Source organism: Cephus cinctus, unplaced genomic scaffold, assembly GCF_000341935.2.
Source record: "Cephus cinctus unplaced genomic scaffold, Ccin1 Ccin1_scaffold1310, whole genome shotgun sequence".
NCBI lineage: Eukaryota > Metazoa > Arthropoda > Insecta > Hymenoptera > Cephidae > Cephus > Cephus cinctus.
Genome location: NW_014333737.1, coordinates 781,429 through 796,200, shown reverse-complemented (window position 1 = coordinate 796,200; position 14,772 = coordinate 781,429). Strand labels below are relative to the sequence as shown.

Genomic DNA, 14,772 nt, shown 5'->3' with positions numbered 1-14,772 from the left:
GGGGGGGGGGGGGGGCTAATGCCCAAGATGGGTCAAAGGGCAGTTGAGACGTCTAGAAAGATGGCGAATACAGGAAACGGTACCGTCCTGCACAAAATTTTATCTAATTCGTATCCGCGCCCATAGTGTTCCGTAAGAAAGGTGACGGATACAACGGCGAGACTGTGCGAATGAAATGATCGAACGTCGACTCGAATTGACGTTATCGAATCGTCGTACAAAGATCGAGAAAATCGATCGTTGCGTAAGACCGTCAAAAGCCATTTGAACTTGAACGAGTGGTTCTGTCATATTTATGTCTAAGCCACGTGGCGAAAGGACGATACGTCAGTCGTGTTTAGTTCGGCCGTCTGTCTCGAGCGTTGCTTACGTTGCGCAAACCTGCTTTTCTTCCCCACCGAGTCTATAAATCAGCGAGAGACGCAAACATCGCTCAAGGACCATAAAGGCTGCGTGATTTCTTTTTTCTTCTCGAAATATTTACTACCGATCTGCCTCTTCCTTCCTATGGTACCGATAGTCCGTGCAGATAAACGTTCATTCGTTTCAGCGAAGTAGACATTGAATTTCACATCGTTCTACATATACATATACGCGTGTGAACTCTCTAAAGTTGCCAACGTAAAAGCGCTAAGAAATCAAGAGAAGGTCCCAAAAAAAAAGGTAATCTCGACGCTTTAAAGATCGCGACGGTACGCCAACAATACAGTGAACCTGCTGCCCGGGGTAAGTGGCTCGCGTGGGTTCGGTGTGTGGTTTCGCGTGGTGCGCATGCGCCAACGATTTATCTTTCAGTAGTTTTTCCCATCGTGCACCTGTCTGTCAGGCTTAAGGCCGCAGGAAACATTGAAAACGAGGGCACCGACAGCCAGCGCAAGACTCTCACTCGGCAAAACGCCCAGAGCCGATCGGAGCCACCTAAAAACCTCATGGGAGACCCGGAGCTACGATTCGCGCAGAGGCGTTCGGGTGTGTCTACTTCGATCAATGCTTTAACGAACCGTTACGTGTCAATGTCTCCAACGAACCGGCGTTGCAATCATTGCGAAACTACCCCAAGGTTGAGTCACGTGACCGAAACACGTTACTCTTATCTGCCGTCGGGCAATAAGAGTCCCACGTGTCGCTCTCGTGTACATCGTCGAGATGTACGAGCGTGAGATTTTGCTAGAAAAACAAAATGAATCATCGTCGACCCTGAGCAGGGCTGATATTTAAAAAAAAATTTAATTAATACATATAACCACAACCACGTGCTACCGTTCCCACGCAATTATTAAACCCCGAACATTCCGTAATTCTCTCCGCGTCGAATATGCGTGAGAGCAGCCCGAGGACTTTGCTTTGATAAATCGCGAAATCACGTTCCCGCGCAACAGGTGTACCCTGTGTCTTCTGGATATTGGCTGCGGGACGGAGAAAACTAGCGCGGAAGGCACGTTAACTTCGTGTGGGAAGTGGCGGACGCGTCGTTGAGCGTAACGACCTTGAACTTGGTTATGCGACTCCGGAGAACCGCGATTCTGACGTTTCCTCCAGGCTCGGTAACACAACATTGAGATGCCTGTATTCGCCGTGTATTACGTACAGGCGAAGCGTGTTCCGGGTGGAACGATATTGAAAAAAAAAAGGGTAATAAAAAAGCATGACATCAAAACCATACGCCACTTAGCCAAGATCGAATTTTACGGCAAAGGATTTACTCGTGGACGTCCTATGTTCGTCTTTCGTGCTTCGAGTTCTTTGTTTCGCGAGTCCAACAATGAGAGAACCCGACCTCATGCCGCGTTCCGCGGTGATTAAGGTCGGGGTATGCTTCCTGCTTTGCTTTGAATACCATCGTAGAGGCTTTGCTGTACAGTCGATTCCACAAGGTCGGAAAGTCGATCGACTTCAAGCCAGTGAATATTCCTTCTTGGTATCGTACGTTCGTGGGTATATATATATATATATATCGTCTAGTATGCATTCTCAGGATGCACCGTGGTAGCAGAAATTCGAAAGACGTTTCAGTAGAGCGTTTATCGGTCGTTCAATTTTATATTTCAGCCATTTGGTTAGTGCAGTCAATGCACTCAGATTGCAACGGTGCACATAAGCCTGTGCAACCCTGCAGGTTATTTTTATGTCTTAGCAGAGCGTTACGTGACGCGAACGGCCAATAACAGTAGCTCGTAGGGAAATAGTCTGGGAGGAAAACAATTGTGCGGAATGACTGCAGTATTCTCGGGGCCTTGGAATCCTGTTTGGTCGACAGTGCCGAGGTCAATGGTGTCTTTGGGAGATTCCTGGCGCCCAAGTGAACTCAGCTGTTCAAAGTCCTATGGAATAAGTAGGGATACGTGGAAGAGACGGATAGAATTTGAACGGAGCCGTTCGTGACGTATTTTCAAAACGCGGTAACATGTATAGTCTCATTTTTCGTTTATAGAGTTTCAATTGCGATTAGCGATTTCGAATTTCTACCCGTGACTGTAAATGGGGGAAATACGGTCAACGAAAGCGAAAGCTACGATCGGTATCGGAAACGGGTTGCAGGTAGTACCTGCTTTGCAAACCGCTTCGTGCCCACGTTTATTTTTTACGTATTCAGAATATATTGGCGACAATGAAAGTAGAAGTGAAGAAAAATTAAATAAGGGATATTACGGTCTGTCGATATTCGATTTTCAGGGATTTATGAGACTCGATCAACGAATTGGTGCCGTGACGAGTGAAACACGTGACGGCGGAAACCATATGCGACAAATTTCATTGTTCTGCACGAGGTTACGTAAAAATGAACATCCGAAGGAAAAGCGCCTCATTGTGTGCGATTCGTTAAAATGGAATTTCGATAAATCAATTTCGACCTGTATTTTCGAGTACACGTTATTCCTCGCACTAAATTGTATCGTGGTAAAATTGTTATGAACAAATTTTGCGATACCAAAGGTAAAATAAAAGGTCCATCGGTCGGGATGCTGTTTCGAGAAGATCAAGATCCCCACGAAAGCCAGCAGATGTAAATGCAAAGTATTCTTACTGAAGTCTCTAGACGGGAATCAAAATTGCACAGTTACGTATTGCGAATCGTTTTTAGGATTCATCGTTTTGCAAGTCCCAGCGTCATTCACAGGATCCAGCATCCAAAATGACTTTATCCCACCGGCAATCAAAAGGTACTTGAGTTCCTGGACATACCAATCTCAAGAAAAAAGATATCTACAAAACTTGCAAAATCGCACGGTCATTGCATAAATTCGCGCGTAGAATCTAAAGGGAAAAACCGCAATACTGACAATAAAAAAATGAAAAAGCTCCAAAAAAACCAGTCGCTAACAAATTCAGCGTTACACCCCAATAACAAGTGCAGACATCACAGTTGAAAGGATCCATTAAAAAAAAAAAAAAAAAAAAAAAAAAAGCAACACAAACAATCATGACAAAGTATCAAAGTCCAAATAAATAACGAGTCGTAAGATCGCGACTCCACGTTGGATGATCAAGATCATCGGATCATCCAAGATCAACCATGATCGCCTCTGGCATCAAGGCGGGTTCAAAGTTCGGCGTTATATTCGCACGACGAATAAATCCCACTCGCCTTCCCAAAAGAGTTTCAGCGGCGAATTAGCATTTGCCGCACGTCGCAATGGGCAGACAGGTCGCACCCAATGGTGGGTTATTTGTTAAGCTCGCTAAATAATTTATGCCGCAGCAATGGAGACGCATCGCAAAGCCCATTGTTCGCGTTTGACCAAAATACCTAACCCTAGATCACAATATAACGTAAACGCGAGGAATCGTATATGGACCATGTAAAACCATCTATCAGCGATCCATATCCCGGTATCCAGTTATCACCTGCCACGATAGAACCTCAGTTTGTTCCGCGATACGCAGCCTACGTAAAAAAAAGCCAAGTTACTAAAAAGTTATTTAAAAAAAAAAAAAAAAAAAAAAACATCGAATTGCAACTCACATAATCGCAATCGGATCAGACGGTAAGAGACTGGTCTGAAATTTTACTTGAAAAAAAATTTTTAATTCCACCGTCAATCCTACCACGTATGATGCATTCGTACGTGCAACTGGCTCTTCCGGAATATCACGCGTGCAACAGGCTGCAACAGACTGCAACCAAGGCGCATCAGTGCTTTTTGCAAGATTACCAACACGTTTTTGCACTTTGGCAAGAGCCATGTTGCACGTCGTATTTTCTTACTGCGTTTAATGATAAATTGAGTCTACCGATGAGTTTGCCCGGCGAACGGGCGAGGGGGGTCGGATTTGGTATTCGATACGAAGAAAAAAAATAAAAAAAAATAAAAAATATGTTAAAGCCGTGAATCATATTTCTGGTTTGAAAAGAGATACTGCATTCGCGGAGAAACGATGTTTGCATCGAATGATAATGCGTGTACCTGTGCGAGTGGTGTTATCGTTTGCGAGAGCGTGACGTCATCGGAAGGTCCTCGTGCGTCTCGTGATCCAAAAGCGGCGCGACAGCCAAGGCATTAAAATAATCGGTTTAAGCGCCGTTTAAAGTCGCGACCGTGATGATCTATAACCGAGCATCGTTAACTCGTATAAGGGATCAATAATTTAAACGGAGTGAGGATCGACGACGATAAATAAAAGTCTATTAGGTACATTTAGAGGATCTACGGAAGTGTTGCTTGCCAATTGAATTAACGCGTCGGATGACTTTAATGATTTGTATAGATACAAGCTCACCAGTGACCGTCCAACGCGCACAGCCGATATTCGATCCGGACAAACGTCACGTTACGTGTACATAACGACGGGCACAAGTAACGTCATAGCCTCGATCCTCGGAGCACGTGCTAAGTGGGACTAAAGTTTTAGCCAAATATGCATACGGCTAATTTGCCCCGTTGGATGAAAATGGCCGACGGGTAGTTCCTACGTGCAGATACGACGTCCCGGTACAAAATAGATATACGTGACTATAAGAAAAGAGACCGTGAGGGATGAGAAAAAAATGTGAAAAATTTTCAAAAATTATTCATTTACATGAAAATGCGCCATGGTCCTTCCATAATATTTTTGACAGTCGCCAGTGGCGAATATCGCGAAAATGACCGTAGGACAAAATCCATACGAATCCTAACTTCAGTTTGGTATTCTTTTACCGTAGTCGAGATATGAAAGCAGGCTGACAGTTTTATGCGCGTTTATTTCACCGGTTCGTTAATCAACGTCCACGCGTATGCAAATATCAAATGCCAGGAACATTGTTGAAGGATGAGTTTACAAGTGTCTGCCGTAACCCGCAGGATGACTGGTAAATCGCGTGAGGTAATATTAGGGGAAGCGAAAAGGGAATAAGACCAGTTCACAGCTGATTCCTACCAAACGGTACTGGCTGATAGTGACTGTCGATAATAATGGCGAAATAAACAATGAGTTATCATTCACGATTAAATCAACTTCGAGTAGGCTTGTTTGCACGCATATATCTCGGCGATTGATATCGAGTGTGAATTCGTATAGGCTGTCGTTATTAATGAACGTAAGGTGCGTGTGAATTCGTCTGCCGTGGGCATGGGGGGAGAAACGTATAATTTGCAAGATGGTTCAGGAGAGTGAATTATGGGTTAAGAGGAACACGAGCCAATGGCGCTTGACCGGAACTGTGGGAATACGTGTATAATACCACGTGTGCGAAGGCCCTTCGAATCGGACATTTTTGAAAGTTCAGACGATGGGTTCAGGGTCACGATCATCATAGGCCCTTACCACGTAAAATCTTTACGGAAATTCTTCGACTTTGGAATTCACGATATTTTTTTCTCCGACAATTCACGTCTTACGTCACTCACGCCAAGCCAGAAATTAATCATTTACGAGTAATGTATATTCCTGAGATCGTCGAGATAATCGATCAACGATACCACGACTAGCCGATACACTCCGTTACTGGAATATCCATATTTCTTTTTTTAACAAAAAAAAAACTATATATATACCTCGTCTCCATACATTCAACAGTCAGAAAATTGGTGAATGGAGTAAAATACGAGATTGCACGGTTTTCGATAATACAATGTGATTATTTCAGAGAGACGTCCCGTCAACAGTATAGAAAACATTAGTCACCTTAAATTATATTTAACAACGGCGTCCCGCTAGTCATGCCAACCGTGATGCGACAGAAAAAAAAAATGTCACGGGAAAGACTGTCATTAGTAAATGGTAAGTAAAAAGAGGAAACGAAAGAAATTAATTTTACAAATGCCATAATAATTTCCTTCGTGACGATATACTCCTCCCACTCAAAAAATGTAAAAAAAAAAATCACAATTTTTTTTTTTTTTTTTTTTTTTTTTTTCGAAAAAAAAGTACATATACACACTGCAATTATCTTTCGTCGCAACGACTCTCAGTCGCACGTAGTCGCGTCGTTCGATCGTATTGATCGATCGAAAATAACTATGCCCAGTCATGGTTACAGTAAATCAAAGGATATTGTTATTTTTTTTTTTTTTTTTTTTTTTTTTTTCGAAAAAAAAGTACATATACACACTGCAATTATCTTTCGTCGCAACGACTCTCAGTCGCACGTAGTCGCGTCGTTCGATCGTATTGATCGATCGAAAATAACTATGCCCAGTCATGGTTACAGTAAATCAAAGGATATTGTTAGTGCAAGCAAAGCCGCGCGAAAGGACGAGAGTAAAAATCGAAAGACGTCATCGTCGTCCTTGAGTGACGATGACACGTGAAACAGATGAATTCCGTTGGTGAAAAATGAATACCGTAAAATCTTTATTCCCGGCACCGACGACGTCCGCTCGACGTGAAATTCAAACGCGAACGAGTTTCACTCCCTACAGGCAAGTTCCGAGAGGGTATATACACACATACTGTCCATACCATACGGGAGACTAACTATGGGTGAACCTTAAGGCTACGTTATACCTAGGATCTCATTACGGAAACAAATAACACGTCGTCAAGCCATAACGAGACACTTACCAATTCCCTCGACCACGTAACGATCCTTGGGATCCATTTCCGAGATTTCCGTCATGGTGACGAGAATCCTCACGCTTATCTCCAGTACGGCCGACTGCGTGACCCACCAATAACGTTGCACTTGATTTGGCGGTGGGTACACTCGATGCCAAGAGGGAGGCAGGAGCCGCACTCGACGTCAGACAGCAAAGCCCAGGTACAAAATATCAGGCACTCGGATGAAATCACAGCGCGCTAATTGTATTTATCGCGTATTCGGTCGACCCGCGTTATATAATTACTCTTTATCTATCACAGCTGATATCCCTTAGCATACAAGACGAGAAACGACGTTTAACATCGAGGTAAGGAATCCGAGAGACATGGAAGAGACACGCGGGATCGACTTTTTTTTTTTCCACTTACCAGTCACGTGACGAGTAACAAAGAGATTGGCGAATCGGCGATACGCGACGTACTTAAGATCGAGAATCGAGCGTGGGAAAAAAAAGTGGATTAAAATTATGAAAAATATTATTGTTGTTTTTTTCTTTTTCAATTTCAAACTGAAAGATGAGAGATAGACTATATCTTCGTGATTAATCTCGTGAGTCACGGAATATAACTTGCGAGTGGATTGTTATTGTCGCGTCCTTGAACGAAATCGCGAATCGCACGAGGATCTAGGAAAGCTTCGTTATGCACAATTTTTCCGGTTAAATCGCTCTTTCGTGCAAATTGTACCGCGATGCGTGAAGAATCGCGTGAATCGTCATTCGAGAGGTACGTGACGTTTTCTTTTTCTTCGTACGATGCCTCGTGATCGCAACCGAGTGATTTTCGTCGAATTTTGTTTCTTTATTGCGCAAAAATAGCAAAATGCACAAATATCGTAAAACCGATCAGCCGGAATCGCAAGTTACGCGCGAATCCCCACGAGACACGAATTCACCAACAAAGACGTCCGTAAAAGTTTACCCCCCGCCACCCCCACCCCGTAAAATCCTCTTAGCGCTCGCGAACCTCATTAGACTAATAGGATTGTCATTGGCAATTGTGCGTCGAAGCTCCGCTGTTGTAATTTCGCAATCCCACCAGTGTGCGAATTTGTCGCGTCTCGAAACTTTATACGAAATTCAGGCAGTCCTGTTCGTCCTTATCGAACGAAAGATCTCGTAGTCGATAATGCGTGTACAAAAAGTGGCAAAAGTAAATTCGGCCCGTACCAATAACACCAGGCACTAAAATAGACTCGCGCGAGGATCTATTTTGTCATTACGTAAGATATTATCAAATATCATATTTATGCAGTATTCGATTACAGCCACGTGACGCGTCAAGTTTTCGCGAGCGAAAAAAAAAACCTAAACGACTCGAATTGACCGTACAGCGCATATACGGAAAAGGGGTTGGGTTAGGGTCGATTAGGGATGGGTACTGGTTAGGTTGGGTTCAACGGAGTTAAATTCAGCTTTGACACACCTGCTTTTACTAGTGGCGTTATAGGTATCAGCTGGCGAGAGTTTGTTGAATTTTTTTTTTTTTAATCACTCAGCATCGACAATTACAGAAATCGATCAAACAATTTTTACGGCACGGTGTATACAGTTTTTTTTTTTTATTTATCGTAAAGGCCGTTTCCAAGCAGTACCGCCGTACAGATTCAAGCCTGACTTAGCGCGACAGCCGAATACTCCTGTTTGCGACGTATTTCCGTACGCCTGTTGAAAGTTCGTAAGAATTTCGACAAGGGGTAGCTGGCGGTGTCGAGCATCTCGCGTCGAATGCACCGGCGGTGTCCTTTTGTCTTTATTAAGTTTTATTTATTTTTACTCCGATGACAAAAAAAAAAGCAACGAATTTCACCAAATCGATCAAGTCCGAGGACAATGTCCACAAACGTGATCAGCGTATACCCCGCGAGAGCCTTATTCGCCCGAGACGAGCAACAGACGCTGCAGACTAAAGAGTGCGAGCGATTGCCAATAAATTAATAACTTTTAATTAATTGCACGGCCGAACGTTAAAGTTGGTTAATAAAATCTTCAGGCACAAGGTACACTCGCGAGATTAAAGTAAAACAATAGTCAATCCTCCGTGTACGTAGCAAGTTTCACTGCATCAGCAATAATGCTCGTTCCGTTCGACAGTTCGTTAGATGACCATTATTTGCACATCCGAGGTATCGCGCAATCAGCACGACCGTTTTGAATAACAATAACGAAGAGAGTAAAGTCTTTCGCGAGTAACGTGATAGCGCATAATTTTAAAGTCACCGACACGATCGGCGCAATAACGTCGTTTACAAGGTCACGTGCTCGAGTACCGAAGTACCAAATTTCCAAGTAGCATACAAATATACCTGAGAAACACAAGTGACCCAAACGTTAGGTCGAAAGATTATCGTTGCGCGTTAAACTTAGCGAACAAAAATTAAATCGATTCCGATCGTGATTTTGCTCAAATTTAAAAACCCTCACGACGACCGTACCGGACAACGAAAGCCAGCTCTCAGTTTAGTTTTCACTAATGGAATCGCCCGAAGAGACAATCGGCGGCACAACAGGTAAGACAGAGTCCGGTACATGGGAAAGTGGGAAAGAACGTAAAAAAAAAAAAAAAAAAAAAAAAAAAAAAAAACAACGAAAGTCAAAATAAAATCCAAAGCAATCCTTATAAAAATTGTATAATTCGCGATCGTACGATGATACCGTGTTTCGGATTTTAACGAGGAAACGAAAACTCTTCGCGCGGCTGGACGCTCGATGGCGATCAAAAGTATTATCGAAAATCGCTCCGCACCGTGAGCTCCCTTCCGCGCGTACTGCGGAGGTGCACAACGAGCAAGAGGACTACTACACGGGAGAAGCTTCGTTAACCGGCGCAGGGTATATACGTCAGACAGAGAGACGGACAGACACAGCCAGCGAGTCAGGCGAGGCAGATCAGGCCAGCACACGGCGCAACGAGTCAGGGGCAGCAGGCAGGCAGGCAGGCAGGCAGGCAGGCAGGCAGGCAGGTAGTAGTAGAACGGCCTATAGTCAGTAAAGCAGCAGAGAGGCAGTCGCGGCGAGCGAGCAGGCAGAACCCGTGGTGTCTGCCGGCGCAACGGACAGGTGTTGCCCGTGGTGGGGAAGCGCGACAGGACGGGAAGGTGGAAACAGGAGGCGGTTGGTGCTGGTTGGCGGTTTCGGAATTACGGGAGAGGGAGCGGAGGCCGCAGTCGGCGATCTAGTGGTCGGACATCGCGTGCCTTCCGTGTCCCTATGATTTAGGTGTAATTCAGGATTATTATCATCTCTATCTCGATGCAGTATAGGACAGCGCACACGTATACGGGGTACGCGGAAAAACGTCTTTACGAAGGTACGAGAGGGAGAGATTAGTTAGCGAAGAATATTTTTTAAAATATTTTCGTATTATCTTTCGCCGGGCCAACGAATGGGATACAGCGTGCTAATATATTTCAAGAGAACGGAACGAGGTATCGATTCTGCATCGAGATTCGGAATGAGGCGTTCGTATAGCGATTTTGTAAAAAGTAGCGAAATAAATCAGGAATCGTGACCGTGACCGCGAATACGCGTCTGGATACCACGAGTCTCATCCCCACCATACTTTCGTGCCAAGACGTCTCTCTCCACCTCGGGCGCCTTTTACATCGTCGTTACGTGTTTGCCTTAACGTAAATTTCCATATGGAACCTTGGAACTCGAGTCACGGCTCACTCGTAGGTATAAGAACGGACTGTTGCTGTATAACGGGCATCTACGGGTGAACACGTGCTAGGGATGATATGTATATTGCAAATTTCATAATTGTCAGTTTCGCAATAAACGCCTGCGGCATTTTCGCTATAATTTTTCGGGTCACGTGCGCGAACTGAAAGTTTCAAATTTTATTAATTTTCAAACCTTTTTACCTACGCCTATACTACGCGCTATCTTTACGTTAGCCCCATATCGATCGACCTTTAACGTCGCGACGCTCGTAATTATCAAGCACACTACTTTATTTTTTATTTATTTTTTATTTATTTAAAGCCACGACGCAATACGGGAAGATCAGATTGTCGTTGTGTATCGAAATGTGATTCCTCAAGGTACTCACGTCCCTACGTCCCTGAACCCTCTAACGTCTCATCCACCGTGTCCCAAGGTTTCCGATGTTATTACGTCGACTCGTTCGAAACGTCAATTCGCGGATATTCATGTAAACGATTGAAAATCGATACTTTCTTTTTTATTTTGAAATCGAGCATTAACGAAATATTCTACGACAGTCGCGTAACTGATCCACGGAGAAAATTTTTTTTTTTCATTCGACTAATCGATTCACGAATTTCCATGGGACATACCAAAAACCCACTGGTGACGTGTGGTCGAACTTTCTTTTTCGAAAAAAAAAAAAAAAAAAAAATTTACGTGCCACGAACTTCCTCAATATCAGATTTAATCTCGAAAATTAAATGGCAAGTTTGTATCTATTTCTAGCCCACCCGTCCTCGGACCATTCCCTTTACCTCTTCGATAGCATTTCGCGAGATAGGCAATACGGTTTTACGATCCCACAGGAAATATAGGTACTCGTGACAGGGATAAGTTCGCAAGTATAGATATAGGTAGACGAACTTTATCAAAACCTCTACACATCACCTTTGACCTTTCCATTCTCTCCCTTAGCCATGCTATCTGTATACCCTCTCTCTGCCTTTATTTTTACGTCGATACATGGGTGCGCCGTTCTCGACTAACTGCATAAACCGACACACGCGATAGGAGTCTACAGGCTGATAAGTAAGGGCCAAAAAGTCTCACAGAGTCTCCAGGAAGAAATAATCAATAGGACGATAAGCATATACTATACATGTATATATATTATATATACCTCATTACGTAGTCATTACGGCTTACCCGTGACTACGACGAGTGAAAACCAATAAGATTTAACAATGTCATAACTCAACGCGTTACAAAAGATCACCAAGCAAAGTCTCTAGCAGCGAGGTAAAATAGAGGAAAAAACAATCGTAGCGAGAAACAGGAAAGAGGACGTTGATACGTTCGCCGTAGGAGCCAAGTGACGCGGTACGTCAACTCGAATAAGCATCGTAACCTTGGTCTGATAAATTTAGGTTGCAATGGACGCGCGTACGTACATCAAGACAGTCCTTATCGTGCATATCGAAATCGTGCTAAGGTCGTCCACGTATTATTTGCCTAGACGAGTCTCCGCTGACGTCACTCGAGACCTACGTTAACCGACCAAGCTGCTAACGCAACACCGCGTGGGACAATTCGATCTCAGGAGTTGCGCCGCTCGGGGATCTCATCGAAATGAGAAACAGGTGTGGTACATATGGAAAGTATGTACACATGTACGGTATCGGTCAACGTGAAGAAACTGTCAATGCCCTTGCATAACGTTCACCTTTGACGTTCCAGCGTGTCCCGCGTAAACAGCGTGAATTTACGAAGAGGGAGAAGATGACAGCGATAAAATTTTTTTTCAAAATTTTTTTTTCAAACATTTAATTCCCGATCATCGGATCGAGGAAACTTGAATTGGTAAGAGGTGTGAATTTTATAAAATGGCCGATCGTAATTGCATTCGCGAATTTGATCCTCCCGATACGCACTGGAGGACGTGAGGTGTCGCGATCGCCGAAGAGGCTGATAATTGCGGAGATGAAATATGTATTTATCGTCTGGACCACCTTTCGTTTTTCATTGCAGTATCAAGGATCGATCGTAATATCTTTTATCGATCCGCATGACAGATGCATCACCTTGCACCACTCAAAACTGCACTCGAGTGCAATTCGACGTTGACCATGACCACCGGGCGTCCGATCTCTGCTCGAACACGTGTCAGTGTAATTCTGCAAAACACGACGTCCTGTTGACAGTCATGGTTGAAAGGATTTCGCGAGTGTATTGCGTTTCGCAATTTCACTTCCGTAGACGAAATACATCCTTAACCCTGTTTCATTGGCCAGAATGTTTGCGGTAAAAAATTTAAAGAAAAAAAAACCCCCACACAAAAACATGCTGGACTGTCAAAACTGACAGATCCCATCCGAAGAGTCCCGTGGTACCAAGCGCCACGTGAAATTTATCGCGAGGCCGAAACTCCCGAGCAATTCCGTCAGTCCCGAAGTGATCGGTAGAACCGGCAATTATCTAAGGAATATCAATGACTCTCTGGGTCCTTTTATTTTCAATTTTCTCTCAAGCCAATCGTCCTCGACGACCGTCTCCACGTTATTAAAAAGTGATACGCGTACGGGCAACCGGCAATTTATTCAGCTCTGCGTACGCGAACGACCATCCGTCACAACCGTGTCACTCGTTTTATTTTACGCAGCGAAACGGAGACCAGAGTCAATGAACTGAATTGATGCGTAGCCGCTAAAGAAATATTTCGAAGAAGCGATTCGCCAGTCCCCCCCAGGGTACGAGAATGGCCGACCCACTTACGTTTGCTTGCGACGAGAGAAGGCAGAAGAAGGCTTACTATTTTTTTTTAAACTTTTCAAAAAAAAAATTTCCAATTTTTATTATCAATTGGAGAGCAAATTTCTGATCGAGGCTCGAGCATTACCCAATACGACGGTAAATCAACATGGCTGTCGATACGTCGACAATTTTTTTTTTCATCCGCATCCTTACTTTAAGGCACCTGCCACACTGTTTTCTTCGACCCGTTCGTCTCCAGGAGTCTAACATGCCATTTCAGATTCGCGAATTAACGCTAATACTCCGATCAAACAGCCCATAAATATAGATCGTTGCTAAAGATATGAAACGTAAATACACAACAGCGCTGTGAACGTTTATCGTCCCGTCGTTAATGATCTCGAAAAAGTTATTATTACACAAAGCCGAAATACTGCACGGACATTTATGTCAATTGCGATTTGCAATTTATATCTAATCGACTGTACCCGAAAACTCGTAAGAAAAATATTTCGAAAACATTTCGATAAGCGTATGTATACGAATATGCATCCGACGATCTCACCGCCAATTTACCCTACGATTAGGAGGCACGTGTCAAAGCTTAACAAACGTAAATAACCGCTCTCGGTAAACTTTCGCGAATTGGTCCCGGGTATCGTGAGCGCGAAACTTCGCTTCAAAATATAATATTTTCATCGTCGTAAATACATTTAATCGTCACGATAAATAATTCATAAAAATTACACCGATTCGTACCCACACGAGAAACTCATACGCAGCCCACACAAAAATAATCAACCGCATTACACCTTCGTTCGAGAGAATACGAATCGGCGCGGGTGTCGTCTCCGTACAGCTTTTCAAATATTTATCCGATTCCTCTCTTACCGACCGAGTCAGCTGACGCGCATAAAACGCCTCAATTTTCGCAACCCCCTCGGCTGCTCCAGCAGTAGCCTAAATATTTATAAACGGAACCTTTCAACAGCTTCACTTTGTCAGCGTTGCCGCTAGTGGCGCCTTACGGAAAATCTTTAAATCTTTACGACAAGCGCATATAAACAGGCGAAGAACCCCGCCGATCTCCCCGCATTGAATCGAATTCGCAAATAATTCCCAAAGAGACCCGACAGTCCCACGTAAATATTCGCGTTCGCCTATAACAATGTATAGACGCATTGTCAAAGGCGACCAGAAGTTTCTCACGCGGCCCCCCCCCCCCCCCCCCCCCCCCCCCCCCCCCCCCCCCCCCCCCCCCCCCCCCCCCCCCCCCCCCCCCCCCCCCCCCCCCCCCCCCCCCCACCCCCCCCCCCCCCCCCCCCCCCCCCCCCCCCCCCCCCCACCACCC

At 44.3% G+C, this 14,772-nt stretch overlaps 2 protein-coding genes across 9 annotated transcripts in view; one reads left to right on the top strand and one right to left on the bottom strand.

The window, feature by feature from the left end:
* Nucleotides 1-14,772, bottom strand: part of LOC107272877 — a 95,783-nt gene that overhangs the window by 68,236 nt on the left and 12,775 nt on the right. For 2 of the 8 annotated variants that reach the window (XM_015750491.2, XM_015750493.2), the window contains exon 1: nucleotides 6,985-9,564. The exons of 4 other annotated variants lie outside the window; for them this stretch is intronic. In XM_015750491.2, the coding sequence (XP_015605977.1) occupies nucleotides 6,985-7,039 (55 nt within the window). In that variant the 5' untranslated portion in view covers nucleotides 7,040-9,564. Of the gene's footprint in view, nucleotides 1-6,984; nucleotides 9,566-14,772 lie in introns of those variants that run through there. 2 more of the 8 variants (XM_015750487.2, XM_015750488.2) reach the window with 2 other exon arrangements.
* The window catches only part of LOC107272882, a 44,483-nt gene that overhangs the window by 18,425 nt on the left and 11,286 nt on the right, over nucleotides 1-14,772 (top strand). The gene's annotated exons all lie outside the window — the stretch shown is intronic.